The 15,989-nt window shown below is 34.2% G+C and overlaps 2 protein-coding genes across 2 annotated transcripts in view; both read left to right on the forward strand.

Moving 5' to 3' along the window:
• Positions 1-15,517, forward strand: part of LOC119631532 (peroxisome biogenesis factor 1) — a 24,181-nt gene extending 8,664 nt beyond the window's left edge. Inside the window, 2 exon segments of the mRNA XM_038023831.1 lie at positions 14,544-14,647; positions 15,190-15,517. Coding sequence (XP_037879759.1) covers positions 14,544-14,647; positions 15,190-15,259 — 174 coding nt within the window. The 3' untranslated portion in view covers positions 15,260-15,517.
• LOC119631531 (fibroblast growth factor receptor homolog 1) lies at positions 6,892-10,608 on the forward strand. Its single transcript, XM_038023830.1, has 2 exons — positions 6,892-9,773; positions 9,877-10,608. The coding sequence occupies exons 1-2, from the start codon at positions 7,059-7,061 to the stop codon at positions 10,450-10,452; spliced, it is 3,291 nt and encodes a 1,096-aa protein (XP_037879758.1). The 5' UTR covers positions 6,892-7,058; the 3' UTR covers positions 10,453-10,608.
• Positions 15,518-15,989: the final 472 nt, after the last annotated feature.

Consider the following 15,989-nt stretch of genomic DNA (forward strand, 5'->3'; position numbering starts at 1 on the left):
AAATAAGCTAGGTTCGTGAAGGTATGAAATAAACTACCTCATGGCAAGATTATTGGCGAGGAAGATTCGTCGTTCAAAATTCGATAGCGCAAGTTTCAACTGTAAAGGGGACGAGGATATGTTTTTTAGATTGGGCAAAAGATTGGTGAGAAGATATAGCAGAGAGCCTGCAAGTAAAATGGGAAGAACGGCTTCTAATCATACACCCATTGCAAGCAGGTTATCAGTGAAGTAGTCACGACGTCAATAATGATACTTATATAGGAGAAAACGACTTTTATATTGGTTGTGATGATGAAGAAGGCACACCAGGAACATCTATAATGAAGCAAACAAAAGAACAGACACAGATCTACTTTTCAGGGTATACCATAAGTGCAGATATTTAAAAAAAAGTGCTTCGCAAAATGTGTTCGGTTCTCAAGACCAGAGCGAGATTTTGCAAGCTGTGTGTATGCGAAACTTTCATACAACATAAAAATTATAGAACCGAAACGCCATATCTACGTAACCCCAAAGACAAAATTTGCTGCAATATACCGATACCAACATGAAATGTATGCAGCAGAATATGATTATGAAAATAAACGTGAATTAGTTATAAGGAAATAAATTTTTGATAAGATTAGGGAGTAAAACAAATGACTGGCTTAGCGCGAACAATGACTACAGCATCTGCAGCATGCATAGGCTGGACTTAGACCGGACCTTATTTCGATTATACTAATTGGAGAAATAAAAGACAGTTCAAATTGCATAAGCTAGAATTAAGGGCTAGCAGTTTTTAAAAGTTTATTCATTTATTTGATTGCTTAATTCTAGAATATAAATAAAACAATAATAATATAATATAAATACGCGTCCTGTGTGATGTGGAAAATTGGATAAAATATGTGAAATATACAATAAAATCGAGGTGAATAGAAAAATAGTTGCGAGGGGTGTTTCTCAGTTTTATGCCGTGTAAATTATAAAGCTTATATAGCTTCCATGAAGTTCATAAAATGTTTTTACATGTGACAAAAGTGTTGAAAATAGGCTTTCATTCGCAATACATTCAAAATACATGCAAAACAAGTATTAAAAGATGCGGAACAATTAAACAAATTTTTACTGTTTTTGCTAAACACATCATAATTTTGGCAATGCGGGACCCCTTCAAGTCGTCAATGCAATGCAAACTTTTCGTCAACGATTATTTCGTGCCAGTCTACCAGGAAGAATAATTTGGAAAGTTCCTTTGCTTAGAATACCTAATTTGGAAAAGAGGAAACACTTTCTTTCCTCTAGCCAAAAGAATGGGGCAGACCAGGAGAAACATACCTTGGATCTATAAGCCAAAAATAAATTTGTTTGGGAATGGTGTGCAAGAAATGTACGTCAGTCAAAAGGAAAGAAATTCCATATTAGATTTATTAAAAATGTGTAGTGAAGTATGGCGGAAGATATCACAAACATCTCAGAGGCACTACGGATGGATTTGCGTATAAAAACGTGCTGTAGACTGTAGTGCTACCACATTCCTATCAATTTGGTGAAAGCGTGAATTTCGGTAGCATAACTTGGATGTCACTGAACAGCCAAGTCACACTCCCGGCCTCAATTTTATTGAGAATATTCGGAGAGTCATATTTTCTGTAGCCTTAAAAAGAAATTGTAGAGAAGTATTGTCCCAGTAGAGACATGCGATAATTTATTTCGTCCATGCCTGGAAAAATCGAAGCTGTCCTTAAAGACACAAGTCTGCCTATATTGACTACCGACTGTCTGAATTGATTTCTAACTATTGCGTTACTTTTAACTCTTTATCTACATACGTATTTTACTGTCCATTTGGGGAACATTACGATCTCTTTGAACTCGACTTCTTTTATTTACACTTAACAGAATTCTAAAACCATTTTTGAATAGAGAAATAAATATTAGTTTGGGGAAAAAGAAATCCATTCTCGTAAAGTATCGATCAAACAATTTCCGATACTGTACATTTCGCAGCAAAAAAAATTCTTTTGCTGTTTTTTGTTTGGTGCATTCAGTTGTGAGTTACAGCGTGTTAAAAATGGAAGTGAACAAAGACAAAGGCGAAAATGCAAGCCAGGCGGCTAAAATTGTGAATGGTGTTTATGGTTCCGATACTGTAACAGCCAATTATGTGATATAAAATAGGAAGAAAATGGAAGAGAATATCCCCCATCAACATAAAGCAACAGACCTTGCCAATTAAATCCAATCCCCATTCGCACTTGAACAGCTTTACTTAATTCTACAGAAAATTCCCCTAATTTTCATTAGAGTCGGAGAAAGTAGCTGAGTGAGCTCTGTCATCTGACTTTTGATCTCTTCTTTTGCTTGGAATTACTGAAGTAATTTTAGGCTTCTCGGTCTAGTTTAATTGTATGCGTTCGTATGTTCGGCCATTTGTTTTCTATTAATAAAATGCTTAATGTCGTAAAAGTTAAAATAGAAAGATTGAACTTGCTACATACTAACGTGCTCGAAGAGTAAGACCGATATAATTTTATCTTTGTTCAATCTATTCATTATACCAAATCTTATGTGTCGTCTACGAAGTACTTATGTCATCGTCTTAGCTACTTATACCAACGTTTTCTCAAATTCTCGAAGCCGTTGTTACAATCGATTACCGAAAGGGCCTTCAAAGCTTTCTGCGATTCAGCTTGTATTTTTTCGATCGAGTCAAACCGATGTCCCCGGAGTGATCATTTGTGTTTAGGAGACAGCCAGACGTCATGTGGTTGAATTTTAGCAAAGTGATCTCGAAGAACCAATGCGGAAATTGAGTGTTTTTCGTAACAATCGAGATTTGATGTGTTTCAGGTCCGAAATATCTTTTACGATGTGGCTGACTAATGTCGGTGATATTCCAACACAGTTTTTGAGCACTGAATCTGCGATTTGTTTGACGTGACTTTCCTCGGTAAGGCTTGATGGTCATCCGATATGCTTGTCATCTTCAAACCGTTCTCGGCCTTTTTTGAATTGTTTATAGCGCTTGCAAATGAAATGCAAATAAAATTGAATGCAACAAAATACTTTTTGTGCCGTATAAAACCAAGCGCGACTGAAACATTAATAATGTTTATGATGTGAAACTTGCTAAAAATGTCTGTCATAGTGCTATTAATTAAAAAAAAAAAATAAAATATATTCGCGGATGTTAACTTGAATATTGGTCTTACTTTTTGAACACGGTATTATATTCGTAGCTCGTGAAAATGCCATTTGACGCGACCATGTCATAGAAAGTAGATTGCAACTCTCAATCTACATCAAAATAAATTAACACAAATTAATACAAATCCTTTCCTAGGGCCATGCAAAAGTTCAATGTAGAACGTTCGATTAACTGATTTGTCGTCAATTAACGAATTAGTTGACAATTTTCATATTCTACGCAACGTTTAAGGTTGCAAGGTACATTAAATTTGTGCGTGTATGTAATGCACAACAGGTTTTAAGATAGGTCATTTCTTTATTATTATACGAATCAATTTAGAATCATGAGAAGTGATTAGTCACTTTAGGCTTGTCTATGCGTCCTTTTGTTTGCCTGCGCAATGTCTATCCACATATTATTGTGTTCAGTGTGTAGGTTGTAAGTTTGACTGAAATAGTTTGACGAAACTTGTTACACTGCTTCATTTTGGCCCAAGGATGGATCTTATTATAAATGGATTGGCATTCTGAATTGGTGCGAAAAAAAATAGATCGGACGGGGGGACAAGTTTTTAACCTTTTAATCCGTTTCTAAACTTTTTCATTAGAAAAAGGTCTACTTTCTGATATTTTGTAACGAAAATTCGTTCGTCTATTGAAAAGTAGGCATGAACGATGGCAAAAAGGTGTAACTTGCTGTGTGTATTAACAGTACAATATATGAGTGACGCAAGTCTGTTTTTCGGACTTTATCCCATATAAGGATTTCTATAAAAATGAGATCTTTATATGGTAACAAAATCTAATATTTAGTACTTTATCGAAATACGAGCTAATAATACGAAAAATCGAGTACGAAAATAAGTTACGGTTAACAAAAGCATGATTGATTAATTTCTTTAAAATTAAAGTATGTCTGTTCAAATTTTGGGCTCTCTCTCGTCTAAGAAGTCGCATGAAAAAAGTATGCCTACGCATGGAAAGAAGGTATAATTTTTGATATTTTTTTTGGATCACAAAAAAAAAAAATTAAGAATCGTATTAAGTGAAGTGGTGCTGAGTATTTAGTTGTCTTCCTTGCGTGATTATCATGTTTTCCTTATACATCCCATTGACTTGAAGAAGTAATGCAATATAATATTCTCATTTTTATCATTTCACCCTACGCGAGTTTTTCAATTCGGCTGCTAATTTACAGTTTATGGATATATAATATACGATATTTAGTTACAAGCTAAAGTCCATGTCGCAGAAAAAAAATGAAGTTACAATTTTTCGATCTAGATAGATTTAATTTTATATTCGTGATGTTAGCAAACAAGCCTAGCTAAATAGGTGTCCTTATCCGCCCGTAGTTAGAATCAGGAAAATATATATGTAACCTTTTTCTATTTTTATGTATTCCGTACAAATTTTAATCAAAATGAGTTAATAGAAGAGCGTATCAAAGTTTTATTGTCTTTGTTGAGAAGGAGCGAATCCCTCGATTTATTACTTTTATTATACATATATATGTAAATATGTATAAATATAGATGTATATTATTATTATTATTATTATAAATTTAGCAAGAGAGAGCGCTTCAAGACTAAAGTCTTTAGACTAAAGTCTTTAGCGCTCTTAGCATCTAAGGCTTTCGGCTTTATTAAAAACTCGACCGTACTTGAGATTTGAACCCGCGATCATTGAGTTGCCAGTCGAGATTCCTCGCCTTCGGCCACTCAGGCGGATATAGATGTATATTATATCGTAGCTTCTTATAGAATAAGAGAGACGAAATTATTGGGCTTAGATCGGCATATGGTTAGAGCTATATAATAGCTTATTTTACAACTGCAACTAATTTAATATTTAATAAGACGGCTTCACGCATATAAATGTACGTTGTATAAATAGAATATCAATACCTGTAGTTTGTAAGCATTAAACAGGTTAACTGAACTCGGCTGTAATAAATAGTAAAGAGTACATGGAAAAAATACCAACTTTTCAAAAAGAGAATGCCACTAGAATTGATACGTGCTACGCATTGTAGGTTTGGATACAGGAGTGTGTAATTGACAAGGTTTAAGGATGTGTGTTAGTTTTTCCTAAAATGTAAATGAGTCCTTGCGGATAGTAAAAACACACACAGATTTATATATATATATATACTTATATATATATATATATATATATATGTAATTCTTTGTTTTTCAATTTTATAACTTAAATATTTTCTATTACTAAACGATTATGCGACAATGCGGGACACCTGACAGCATGAATGTGTCTTATGCTTAGATTAGAACCTCAGTTAAACAAACTCAAGCATATCCAAAGGAAGAAATAAGTCACGTAACGGATATTTCTTATTGATATTCCATGATCGCACACACATATAGTTAAGCCATAACAACAATAACTTTTAATAATTCTGAAAACAAAGAGTAGTTGAAGCTAGTGAGGCCTGTTAAAACATACCCTCCGGCATACTGGAAATATTATACTGTTGCGTGATATTTGTGCAGAAAACAACTAAAAAGCAAGCATAACGCGTTCGCTCGTTGTGTTTATTTCAGAATTATAAAACTAAGTCTGAGAAAATAAAAACCTAATATTCATAATAATTATTATAGATAAAAAAATAAAAAAAATAAATAAAAAAGTAACAGAGAAAAGATATGCTCAAGGCGTACATAATAAGTAAATAATCCAGGTAGCGAAGCCATTTGGAAGGAAAAAGAACAAAATTTTAAGAACGTTTCGGTGATATGGTGCATATATCTGCATAGTAGCGATCGTAAAATTTGTCTGATTGGTGGTTGCTATTATCAACCAATGTTTTACTCTTAATTTGTTCAGAGTCGAGTCGCGGCGGTGGTGGCAGCGATCATCTACTCTTAAACCATACAGAGTCGTTAAAATGCGGTGGCGGTAATGACGTAGTAGCTATTGCTAACTGAAAAAAAAAAAAAAAAACTGATTGAATTAATAGTCGTTGTTAGTTGTAAGCGAGCTCCTGGTTAAAGCAGACGCTACAGATCGGAAGTTAATACTTTTTTCTGATTCGTTTTTTGTTTTTTTGTTTTTTTTTGTTTTTGATTTTCATACGAAACGGAAGTGTATAAGAAGAATAAAAATGAGCATTAAACGCTAAATATGAGAATAAAGAATTCTTGCAGTTTTAGATCACCGGGAATTGAATCTATTGAATGGCGCCATTATTAAAACTCTTAAAAACCGTAACAAATTTCTTAAATCTGCGAAAGTGAAAAATCTACGACTCTTACTTTAATTTGGATATTAATAATTAAAATTTTGTGCTCAGGAGGGCGCATTATGCTAACGTTAATGTTAATTTAATAATGAACGGTACATTTGTTGCGAAACCATGAAAATTCCTACATTTAAATATAAATTAAAGACTGTAGACAAATAAAAATATGAACCAACCAACGTACCCATAATGGTCTTCGGAATGTTGGTTGGTTGCTTTAATTGTTAAAAAAGTCTTGTAAAGAAAGACAGACGGTGCCAGTGCTCGTTGTTAGCCGCTTTAAATGTTCAATGGTAACCAATACAGCGTCTTTGGCAAAATATCTTAGCTTTGCTAATACTTCATAAAAGCAAGCTCATTATGAACGCTAATCACATATTGTCTGTTTTTTTTTATTTTTTTTTTGTTTTTTTTTTCTAAATAAATCAATGATAACGATTTAGTATTGAAAGGCTACGCAAACACATATATAGAGGCGGAATTATATGCATATAAGAATGCCGTCATTTCACCATAACTAAAAATTTAAAGTTTGTTAATTGAAATTTGTTTATAAATCAATTACAGTGTAGTGTACAGTGTGTCGCAGTAACGTCAATTACATAAATTAATAATATTGAAAATGAAGAGTTACAATTTAAGCATCATATATTTTCTCGAAAGCATGACTATATTGGTGTTATTGGATAGTGCAGTTATTAGTATGGCAAGAGAGAATAAATCGGTATGCTTGTCCGGTAAAAACATGAGCTTATATGTTAACCTTAGTTCGGATGTTTTATTAAACGAATATGTAAACGAGGAACAAAATATATTGATTATATGCCCTTTCGTCGCTGCCAAGTTATATTATAATGGCAATCTACTAAGCTATGATCGAACTTTCGTTTTAGAAGGATTCAAAGCTGAGAACGCCGGTACATATAGTTGTTTGTCCCAAGATAACGTTAACGAAACAAATTGGGCTAATTTGACATTATTTGTTTGCGAGAAGAATCTAACCAGCGAATATCTACAATTAAAGTTAACGGATGAACTGAGCAATGATTTTCGCTTACCCCAATTCAAAATTCCAATCCAATTAAGCAAATATGTGGAAAAGCATAGTGGTGGACTGGCGGTATTCACTTGTTTACCTCTTGGCAATACTTTGCCTAACGTCACGTGGTCTTACAACGGTTCCCCATTGAATTTGTTAAAAACGAAATATAAAATAAAAAAGTATTCGCTATATGTTGATGATTTGTCAAAAAACGAATCGGGCACTTACGAATGTCAGCTATGCAATGAAGTCGGCTGTGTTACTCAGTCGACAATTTTAAATGTAATCGATCGTTTACGTTCGCGGCCGGTCATTCGTAGCGGTACGCCAGCCAACCGAACGGTCTTTATTAATGAAAATGTTGATTTTGAATGTCAGGTGTTGTCCGACATTGAACCTCACATCATATGGCTGAAGCATAATGTGAATTTGAATATGTCGTCTAGCGGTCATCTCGATCTTTATAACAATCCGAATATTGTGAAGCTGCCTACGAGTGCAGACGAACCATATTTATTGCGTTTGGGTAGCGTGCAGCTTGAAGATGAAGGCTATTATACCTGTGTTGCGAAAAACAATCTTGGGGAAGCGATTTCTAGTGCGTTTTTAAAAATTTTAATAAACAATAATTTAAAAAACATTGCTGTCAACGTAACTGAAAGCAAAACATTAGAGAAATTTACTGGAGAAACTGACCCGAACATCAAGCTGTCAAATAATGAGGAAACAGACGACAACGATATGTTGAATTACAAAGTAGAACAAGAAAGTGTAACGAGATTTAAATATGTGAAAAAGATCGACGATTCGGATATCGAACAAGAGGCGAAGAGCAGTAGCAACGAGGATGCGCCTCAATTTAAGAATACTAAAAAACTGGAAGAAAACATCCATAAACCTTCGGGCAGTTCTGTGCAATTAGTGTGTCCAGCCACTGGTAATCCGACACCAATCATAAAATGGACCCGTAATAATACCGAAATTGAAAGAACAATTGGCAGGGTTTCATATAAAAAGTGGTCCATCCAAATGGATGACGCTACAACGGAAGACTCTGGCCTATACAAATGCACCATTTGTAATAAGCTCGGCTGTATTGAACATGCAACAAAAGTCACGATACGAGACCGTTTGCGTTCACCACCCATAATAAGCGACAAGTTTCCACAGAATCAAACTGTGCTTGTACATAATAGCACCTATTTGGAGTGCCGGGTAGTCTCCGATTTAGAGCCAAGTATAAAATGGTTTAGATACGCCCATCAAAATGTACCTATTAAACAATTAGAGCAAGTCGCCTTAAAATTGGTTAATAAAATTCCACCTGATAATAGTTCACTACTTAATAATGTAATTGCTTTGACTGCGGACCCGGATAGACCGAACATTTTAAATTTCACTAACGTTACGCATCGAGAAGCCGGTTGGTATACTTGCGTAGCAAGCAATACTTTGGGCCATTCTCTAGCGAGTGCTTATATGAACGTAGTCGATAAACTCCCAAGGGATTCCATATTTCGAGGGCATCCAGTGTGGATAACAGCTGTGGCGATTGTAGTAGTTTTGTTGTTTTTACTCGGTACAGTTTTCATAATATATGTGCTGCGAAAATTAAAGCACGAAAAGCTTTTGAAGCAACGCATAGAAACTGTGCATCAATGGACAAAAAAAGTGATTATATATAGACCAGCTGCAACAGAAGGGAGTAGTTGCGACCTTCAAATGCCGGTTATCAAAATCGAAAAGCAACGGACGACTTTTACGACATCCAGCTCAGATCCAGTGAATGGATTTAATGAATATGAATTTCCATTAGACTCTAATTGGGAAATTCCGCGTAGCCAATTGATTCTTGGCTCAATATTAGGGGAGGGAGCGTTTGGGCGTGTAGTAATGGCAGAAGCCAGTGATCTTTCGAGTACGACTCTCTCTACCATGGGAAATACGCCAACGATAGTCGCTGTCAAGATGGTGAAAGAAGAACATACAGATGTTGACATGACAAGTTTAGTCCATGAAATGGAGGTCATGAAGCTCATCGGAAAGCACATAAATATCATAAATTTGGTGGGATGTTGTAGTCAAAATGGACCGTTGTGGGTTATAGTGGAATTTGCCCCTCACGGCAATTTAAAGGACTTTCTTAAGAAAAATCGTCCTTTGTCAGGATGGGGAAATTCCTCCCTGGAAGGTAGTGGCGAATATTTAGAAGATAAGCCACAATTGACAGAGAAGCATTTAGTATCGTTTGCCTTTCAAATTGCTCGTGGCATGGACTACCTAGCTTCGCGTCGTGTAAGTTTCGAATTTTTTTTTTTTTTTTTTTTGATATCGCTATACACCTTTACGAAGGCGCTTCTTCTTACTTTGGGGTTTAATGAGTTTCTATTATTTGTAGTGCATACACCGTGACTTAGCGGCGAGAAATGTTTTGGTTAGCAACGATTACGTAATGAAGATAGCAGATTTTGGGCTCGCACGTGATGTGCAGGATACCGATTATTATCGTAAAAAAACGAATGGTCGATTGCCCATTAAATGGATGGCGCCCGAATCATTACAGGATAAATTTTACGATTCAAAATCGGACGTTTGGTCGTATGGTGTTTTACTGTGGGAGATTATGACTTACGGCGATCAGCCGTATCCGAACATAATGTGCGCAGAGGAGTTATACAGTTTCTTAATAACGGGCCAGCGAATGGAGAAACCGTCGCGTTGTTCTCTCAATATTTATATGCTAATGCGACAGTGTTGGCATTTCGATTCAAATGCCCGACCAACATTTTCTGAGATTGTCGAGAACCTTGACAAGATACTCCAGCTATCAAGTATAACGCCTAACGAGGAATATTTAGATTTATCTATTCCTATGTTAGAGACTCCCCCTTCGTCAAGCGATGAAGAATCAGAGCCGGAAACGTTCCAAGAGACATCTCCACTTCGATATCAATATACATATAAGTTTAATTAGCTTAGCTTTTAACGAAAAAAGCAAAGAAAGTTGGGAAAAAAAAAGGAAGAGAACGTATGCAGTACTTTCATACACTTTTACGAAACGAAAAGACTATCTTGTACACATATGATAGAATAAGAACACATACACATAAGTATATCTTCGGCCATGCATAAACATATTATGTAGATTCATACTTTTTCTTGATATTGAAAATAATATAATAATGTAAACGTATCTCTTACGACTTACGCCGAACAGTGTGGTTTTTGTTCTCATAGTTACTTATAAATAAGTCACTCATACAGCTTTATATATATAGTTTAGTAGTTACTAATTATTTATATGTCGCTAGTGATACTAATTATATTAATTTTGTGCGAATGTATATAAACAATAAAAGGATCAGAAATATGTTGCGCTATAATAATAATAGCGATCAGCTATACACATATCGCCCTCAAATTGCAGAAACCGGGAAACTTTCTCTAGTAGTTTCGAGATATTTCTTTCAATCACCTATCATTTATAAGAAACAACAATTATCGATTTTATGCAAGTATTTAGCACGAACAACGAAAGAGAATGAAAATCATATTCCTTGGATTGACACTACTTCTGCCTAGAACTTCAATCTTTAATATGTTTAATTATTCATTACATACACATTTGTGTACAAAGCAATGTGTTGCGTAGATTATTCAAAAGTCCTTGTCTTAATTGTCGGTTGAGTTTAATTTTTTTCCGTAATTGCAACAAAAGCATGTTGCAAAAATGTATGTTGAATTAAACGAAGCGAACAAACAATTTTCTGGAAAGATAAAGTTACGCCAAATATTTGACGCCTAGCGTTCCTTACAAATGTGTGTAAAATGCAAAATGTTTGCTTACGTTTAAGCGATTTGTCAATTGTTTGAAGATTTTTAGGTTATGTCAAAGCGTCGATTAGCACTATTTTCGCCCTTTAAGTTGGACAGGCGCGCAATACGCAATGAGAAATCTTGTAAAAGTCTCCGTCAAAAGTCACGTCTCTCAGTTAATCAAGAAATATACCATATATGAAAATGTATGGAGAGCGAGGAATGGACAAACTAACATGGCTAAATTGACCTTACATGCTAATGCCGATCACGAATATAAATCTTTTGCCCCCTCTGAGGCGCAGCCATACATCTGTAGTAGCCCCCTTATTCACTTTTCTACCATCTCTTTGCCTTTAGAACCAACCAATTGCACACACTAACTATATATATATTTATTCTTGATGTTAGGAAAAATTGCTCAAAAAAGATAGATGTGCTGCTTATGTTCTCTTGCGAACAGTATAGCATTCCAATCTTTGACCATGTCCACGCAAATTTTAATCATATTGCTGGGTAAAGATAGTCGATTAAAAAATTAAAGTAATAGCGATTACTTTTTTTGGAATCCTTTTTCCATTTATCTGGCACCAGACGATTCCATATAAGCATATATATTATTTCGTATCGAGAATTATGCAAAATATCCAGTATTTCGTATCCAATCGAGTTATGTCACTTTTCATCTCACTTTTGTAATACATAATTTTTCAACTTTCAAAAAAAAAAAATTCCAATATTTTTCATTGAAAGGATCCAGATCCAGATCCAGGTACAGATCCGTTATATTTATTGTTTTATAAAATATCCAATAATTATTAAATTGTATTACGTTATTGCATTTCTTGGAAGTGCTTAAATACATGTTTTCTTTGACCTTTTAATGCGAAATGAAAAATTTCGAATATTTTTTTCATTTGTTCGATTCATGGCCATTCAAGTGCTGTAGCGGATAACGTGAAGTTATCTTTAGTTCCTTTGACTTTAATTAATAGATTGTCTATCCTGTACTTTTTAACATATTTTCTCTCGTTTGATTTTATTTCATTTCGGTATTGCTCTTGACTGACTGTCTCTTTTGTTCTTAACAACTTTTACGATCATATCAAGAATGATTTTCAATAAATTATAGAAAATAAAATTCCAATAATTAAATAAAACTATATCGAGTTAAAGTTCTTTACATTATTTAATAAACGATTCTAGTTAATATAACATTTTGTCTTTTATCTTAAATTTCATTGAAATGTTTTACGTAATTCATATTATTCATTACACCCCTCACCCAAGAATGAGGAGTATATTCAGTTGGTCGAAACGTTTGCAACGTTTACAGAAAGAAGCATCAGAGACCCCACAAAGTATATATATTCTTGGTCGGCGTCAAAATCTAAATCGATTTAAGCATGTCCATCTGTCCGCCTAAGTAATGTCTGTTATAAATATTCCTCTGGTCGTAAAAATGAAATATGGCAAGAACATTGAAAGTCCTTGCACGCAAGTTGGTATTGAAAATGGGCCCACAGCACTTCGTAAACTGAGAAGACCGCTGCACTTTCGAAGTAAATGAAAAATGAAATTTGTTGCTCATTACTCATAGCTGATAAATGTATAAAAGTTTGAACGCACATTTTATGGGGCAATGCTGTAGCATTCGTGCACAAAAATGGCAAAAATTGACCACGCCTACCTCTCATTATAGTGTATCAAAATTTAATATTTTTTTCAATACATCTATAAGGCGCAGAAACAAACTAAAAAATCCCCATAAAGTATATAAATTCTTGGTATGACTCACATTCGGAATGCACATGCAAACATACCCGTCTGTTCGTCTGTCGCTACTGTTCGCTTGCGCAATTGTGTAGTATTTGCGGTAAACATTCTCGCGTTAGCGAAAGTGAACTTAAACCTTTCCAAGGACATGCCCACCACGCCTACATGCCTATGCGATAAAAACTTTTATTTTGAAAACTCCTTATCACAGAGCATAGAGATCTACTTCTTTTACTTTTCTTGTCTTTACGATAACGGTGATGGGTATAAAAGATTCGGCCACGACCAAATATAATTTTGATACTTGTATTTTTGCCTTTTTTGAAAATTTCAACAACAACAACGACAACATTGACCTTAGATGTTTACATAAAAACACTCGTGCCGTGGTCTGAAAGCCGTAAGTCTAGGCTTTCTTCAATTACCGATGTGCGCTGCATTATGGATTATGAATATTAGGTATTGTTAGTAAAGAATAATGTGCACGTGTTATGCGTCGATTGCGTGGAGTTGTTGTGTCACAATTATGGGGACACTGTGTGTCTCTTCCCTTAAAAAATAGAGTCTCTCAGATGAAAGTCATCTCTATACTTATATTTCATCAACTCCTGGCGATATTGACATGAAATTTGACGCAGATATATGTTAATTAGTCGCCAAGCTAGAAAAATAAAAATAAAAAGAAAAAAAATTGTTTGGGTTAAGCCTGCGCGATTTAGATGGAAAAGTTTCACCAAGATTTTGTTACGAGCTATTTGTGTGTTCGCTAAAAGTGTATACAATTTTTCGGAAGCAATAGTTCGTCTCAAATTCTTTCCTTTTATTTATCGGACATAGCGGAAAGCGAGCACATTTCGTTACTTATGAAATACTATCGGATTCTTTGCACACACACTCACATAATTAATAAGATCGTTTCATTTTTTTGATGATACTAACTAATGTTATTAAATTGTTTAGATTATCTATCTCTGCAACAAGTTTTAAATGCAAAACTGCCCAAAAGCCAAGGAAAACAAAAAAAAAAAAGAGAGAAAGTAAGAACGTCAGTCTAAACCGAATATGTTAGGTGACCTCAAGTTAATCCCATTTTGTCTTTTATATTGAAGAGCGTTTCTAGAGAAGAAAACTGAGTTAACTGAGAACATGTGTTCATTCCTGAAATACAATAAATCGATTATTAATATGTTGCCCTACAATTCCCAGTTTAGTTGTTATATCAAAGACGAAGACGATTCATTCCAATTACCAGGTCTAACAGGTTGCCTGCGAATAGGCGTTCAAAGCCTTGCCAAACGCGAATGGTTCAATTGATAAACACAAACCTTTGCAAAAGTAGAATTTTATGTGCGTCGTGGCTGGCTGGCTACATTTCTACTTTTCATTCGGTTTCTTTTTAAATTGTTTGCATGTTGAAGAATTAAAGTACACTTTGGATGCTTTTAATAATAATGCTATCATTTTAAATTATAGAGTTCATTAGATAAAGTTTTGGTGAAGCAAAACCATTTGATCGAGGCCTTTAACACTACACGTCCATCTCTTAGTGCCATCGATATTGGCAAATATCAAAAAACGTAAGTAAGAAATTTAAAAATAAAGTCATTTTCAATTGTTTACATTTTTACATAATAATCAACCGAATGTCAATAAAGTCTCTCTTTTTCTCCGATTGCCGTTCGCTACTTTTAAGGTTATGTAATAACATTTTAATAGGAATGTCTGCCATTTAAAAATGAAATATCGACAAAATTTGCAATTTCAAAGAATTCAATAAAAATTCGCTTCCGGTAGAGTTTCCGTCCCGCTAAGCTTATGCTAGAGCGTGGACCTGAGCAAAAACAACAGCCGCCTGTATTTGTCGAATAAGCAATGCTCTCGATTGAAGAAAGAGGGGGGGGGAGGGCGTGACATTTGGTTTAACTATTTGGCACGCGGCACAACCGATTCGAACTATTGAAAAGTGTGTAGTGCGATGAGAGAACATTTTGGGTAATGCAATTGAAAATGACGAAATACTTTTTAAGCTTTTTGCTTTTTATAAGTGCATAGATTTCTATTTAACGTATTTTTTTGTTTTTTTTTTTTGTTTTTTCTTATTTATTGCTTTTTTTTATAGTTACGCAAAATTTACAAACAAAGACAAGAGCTCACGAGAATATGTATCGAAACGGACGACACTTGCTTAGTTCGGATGCCTGTACAAGTTTCAATTAAAAGACAAGTCACATAATTTATTTATTTTCTAGCAATCAACTATTTGCAAAGGGGTTAAGGAATATATATATATATATATATATATATTTATTATTATTATTATTATTATTATTTTTATTATTGTTATGCATGTACATTGTTTGAATGCATGCATATTTTCATGCATTCACATACACTTCACTTTTCCAAGCAATATGTTGTTATAATAAAAAAATGCTTGAGTGAATTTTTCAATTTATATAAAATTTATAATTTCAATATTCATTAACAAACACAATTTAAGATATTTTTTTTTTTTTTTTTTTTTTTTTTTTTACTGAATGTAAAAAGGTGTGCGCGCATGTATATGTGTATATGTATTTGTGTGTGAAAGTCATCAACATACAGATGAACTGTGCAGACATGATAAGGCGATCGTATAATCAATGTGTATCCTTTCCGTTCGTGTAATCGAACCCAAGAATATGCATAATTTTAAATCTCTTCTGTCTCCTTCAAATAGTATATGGAATTTCTGTTTCCGACAACTAGTCAACTAGTATTGAAAAGTTGTTCTTTTCACATTTATTTATTTATTTATTTATTTTTTTGCTTTCTTCCTTCTAATGTTGCAAACATTTTAAGAAAGCATCTCTCAATGTTCGATCAGAAAAGTGTTTACTGTAATTGTTTATTTAATGTTAGAGAAAGTGTCTCCGTGAA

Source organism: Glossina fuscipes, unplaced genomic scaffold (genome assembly GCF_014805625.2).
Source record: "Glossina fuscipes isolate IAEA_lab_2018 unplaced genomic scaffold, Yale_Gfus_2 1, whole genome shotgun sequence".
Lineage (NCBI taxonomy): Eukaryota > Metazoa > Arthropoda > Insecta > Diptera > Glossinidae > Glossina > Glossina fuscipes.

What these genes read in the sequence shown, in the direction of transcription:
- LOC119631531 (XM_038023830.1), top strand. Translation starts at nt 7,059, where the DNA reads ATGAAGAGTTACAATTTAAGCATCATATATTTTCTCGAAAGCATGACT. An exon ending in ACTACCTAGCTTCGCGTCGT is followed by an intron (nt 9,774 to 9,876) that starts GTAAGTTTCGAA and finishes TATTATTTGTAG; the next exon opens with TGCATACACCGTGACTTAGC.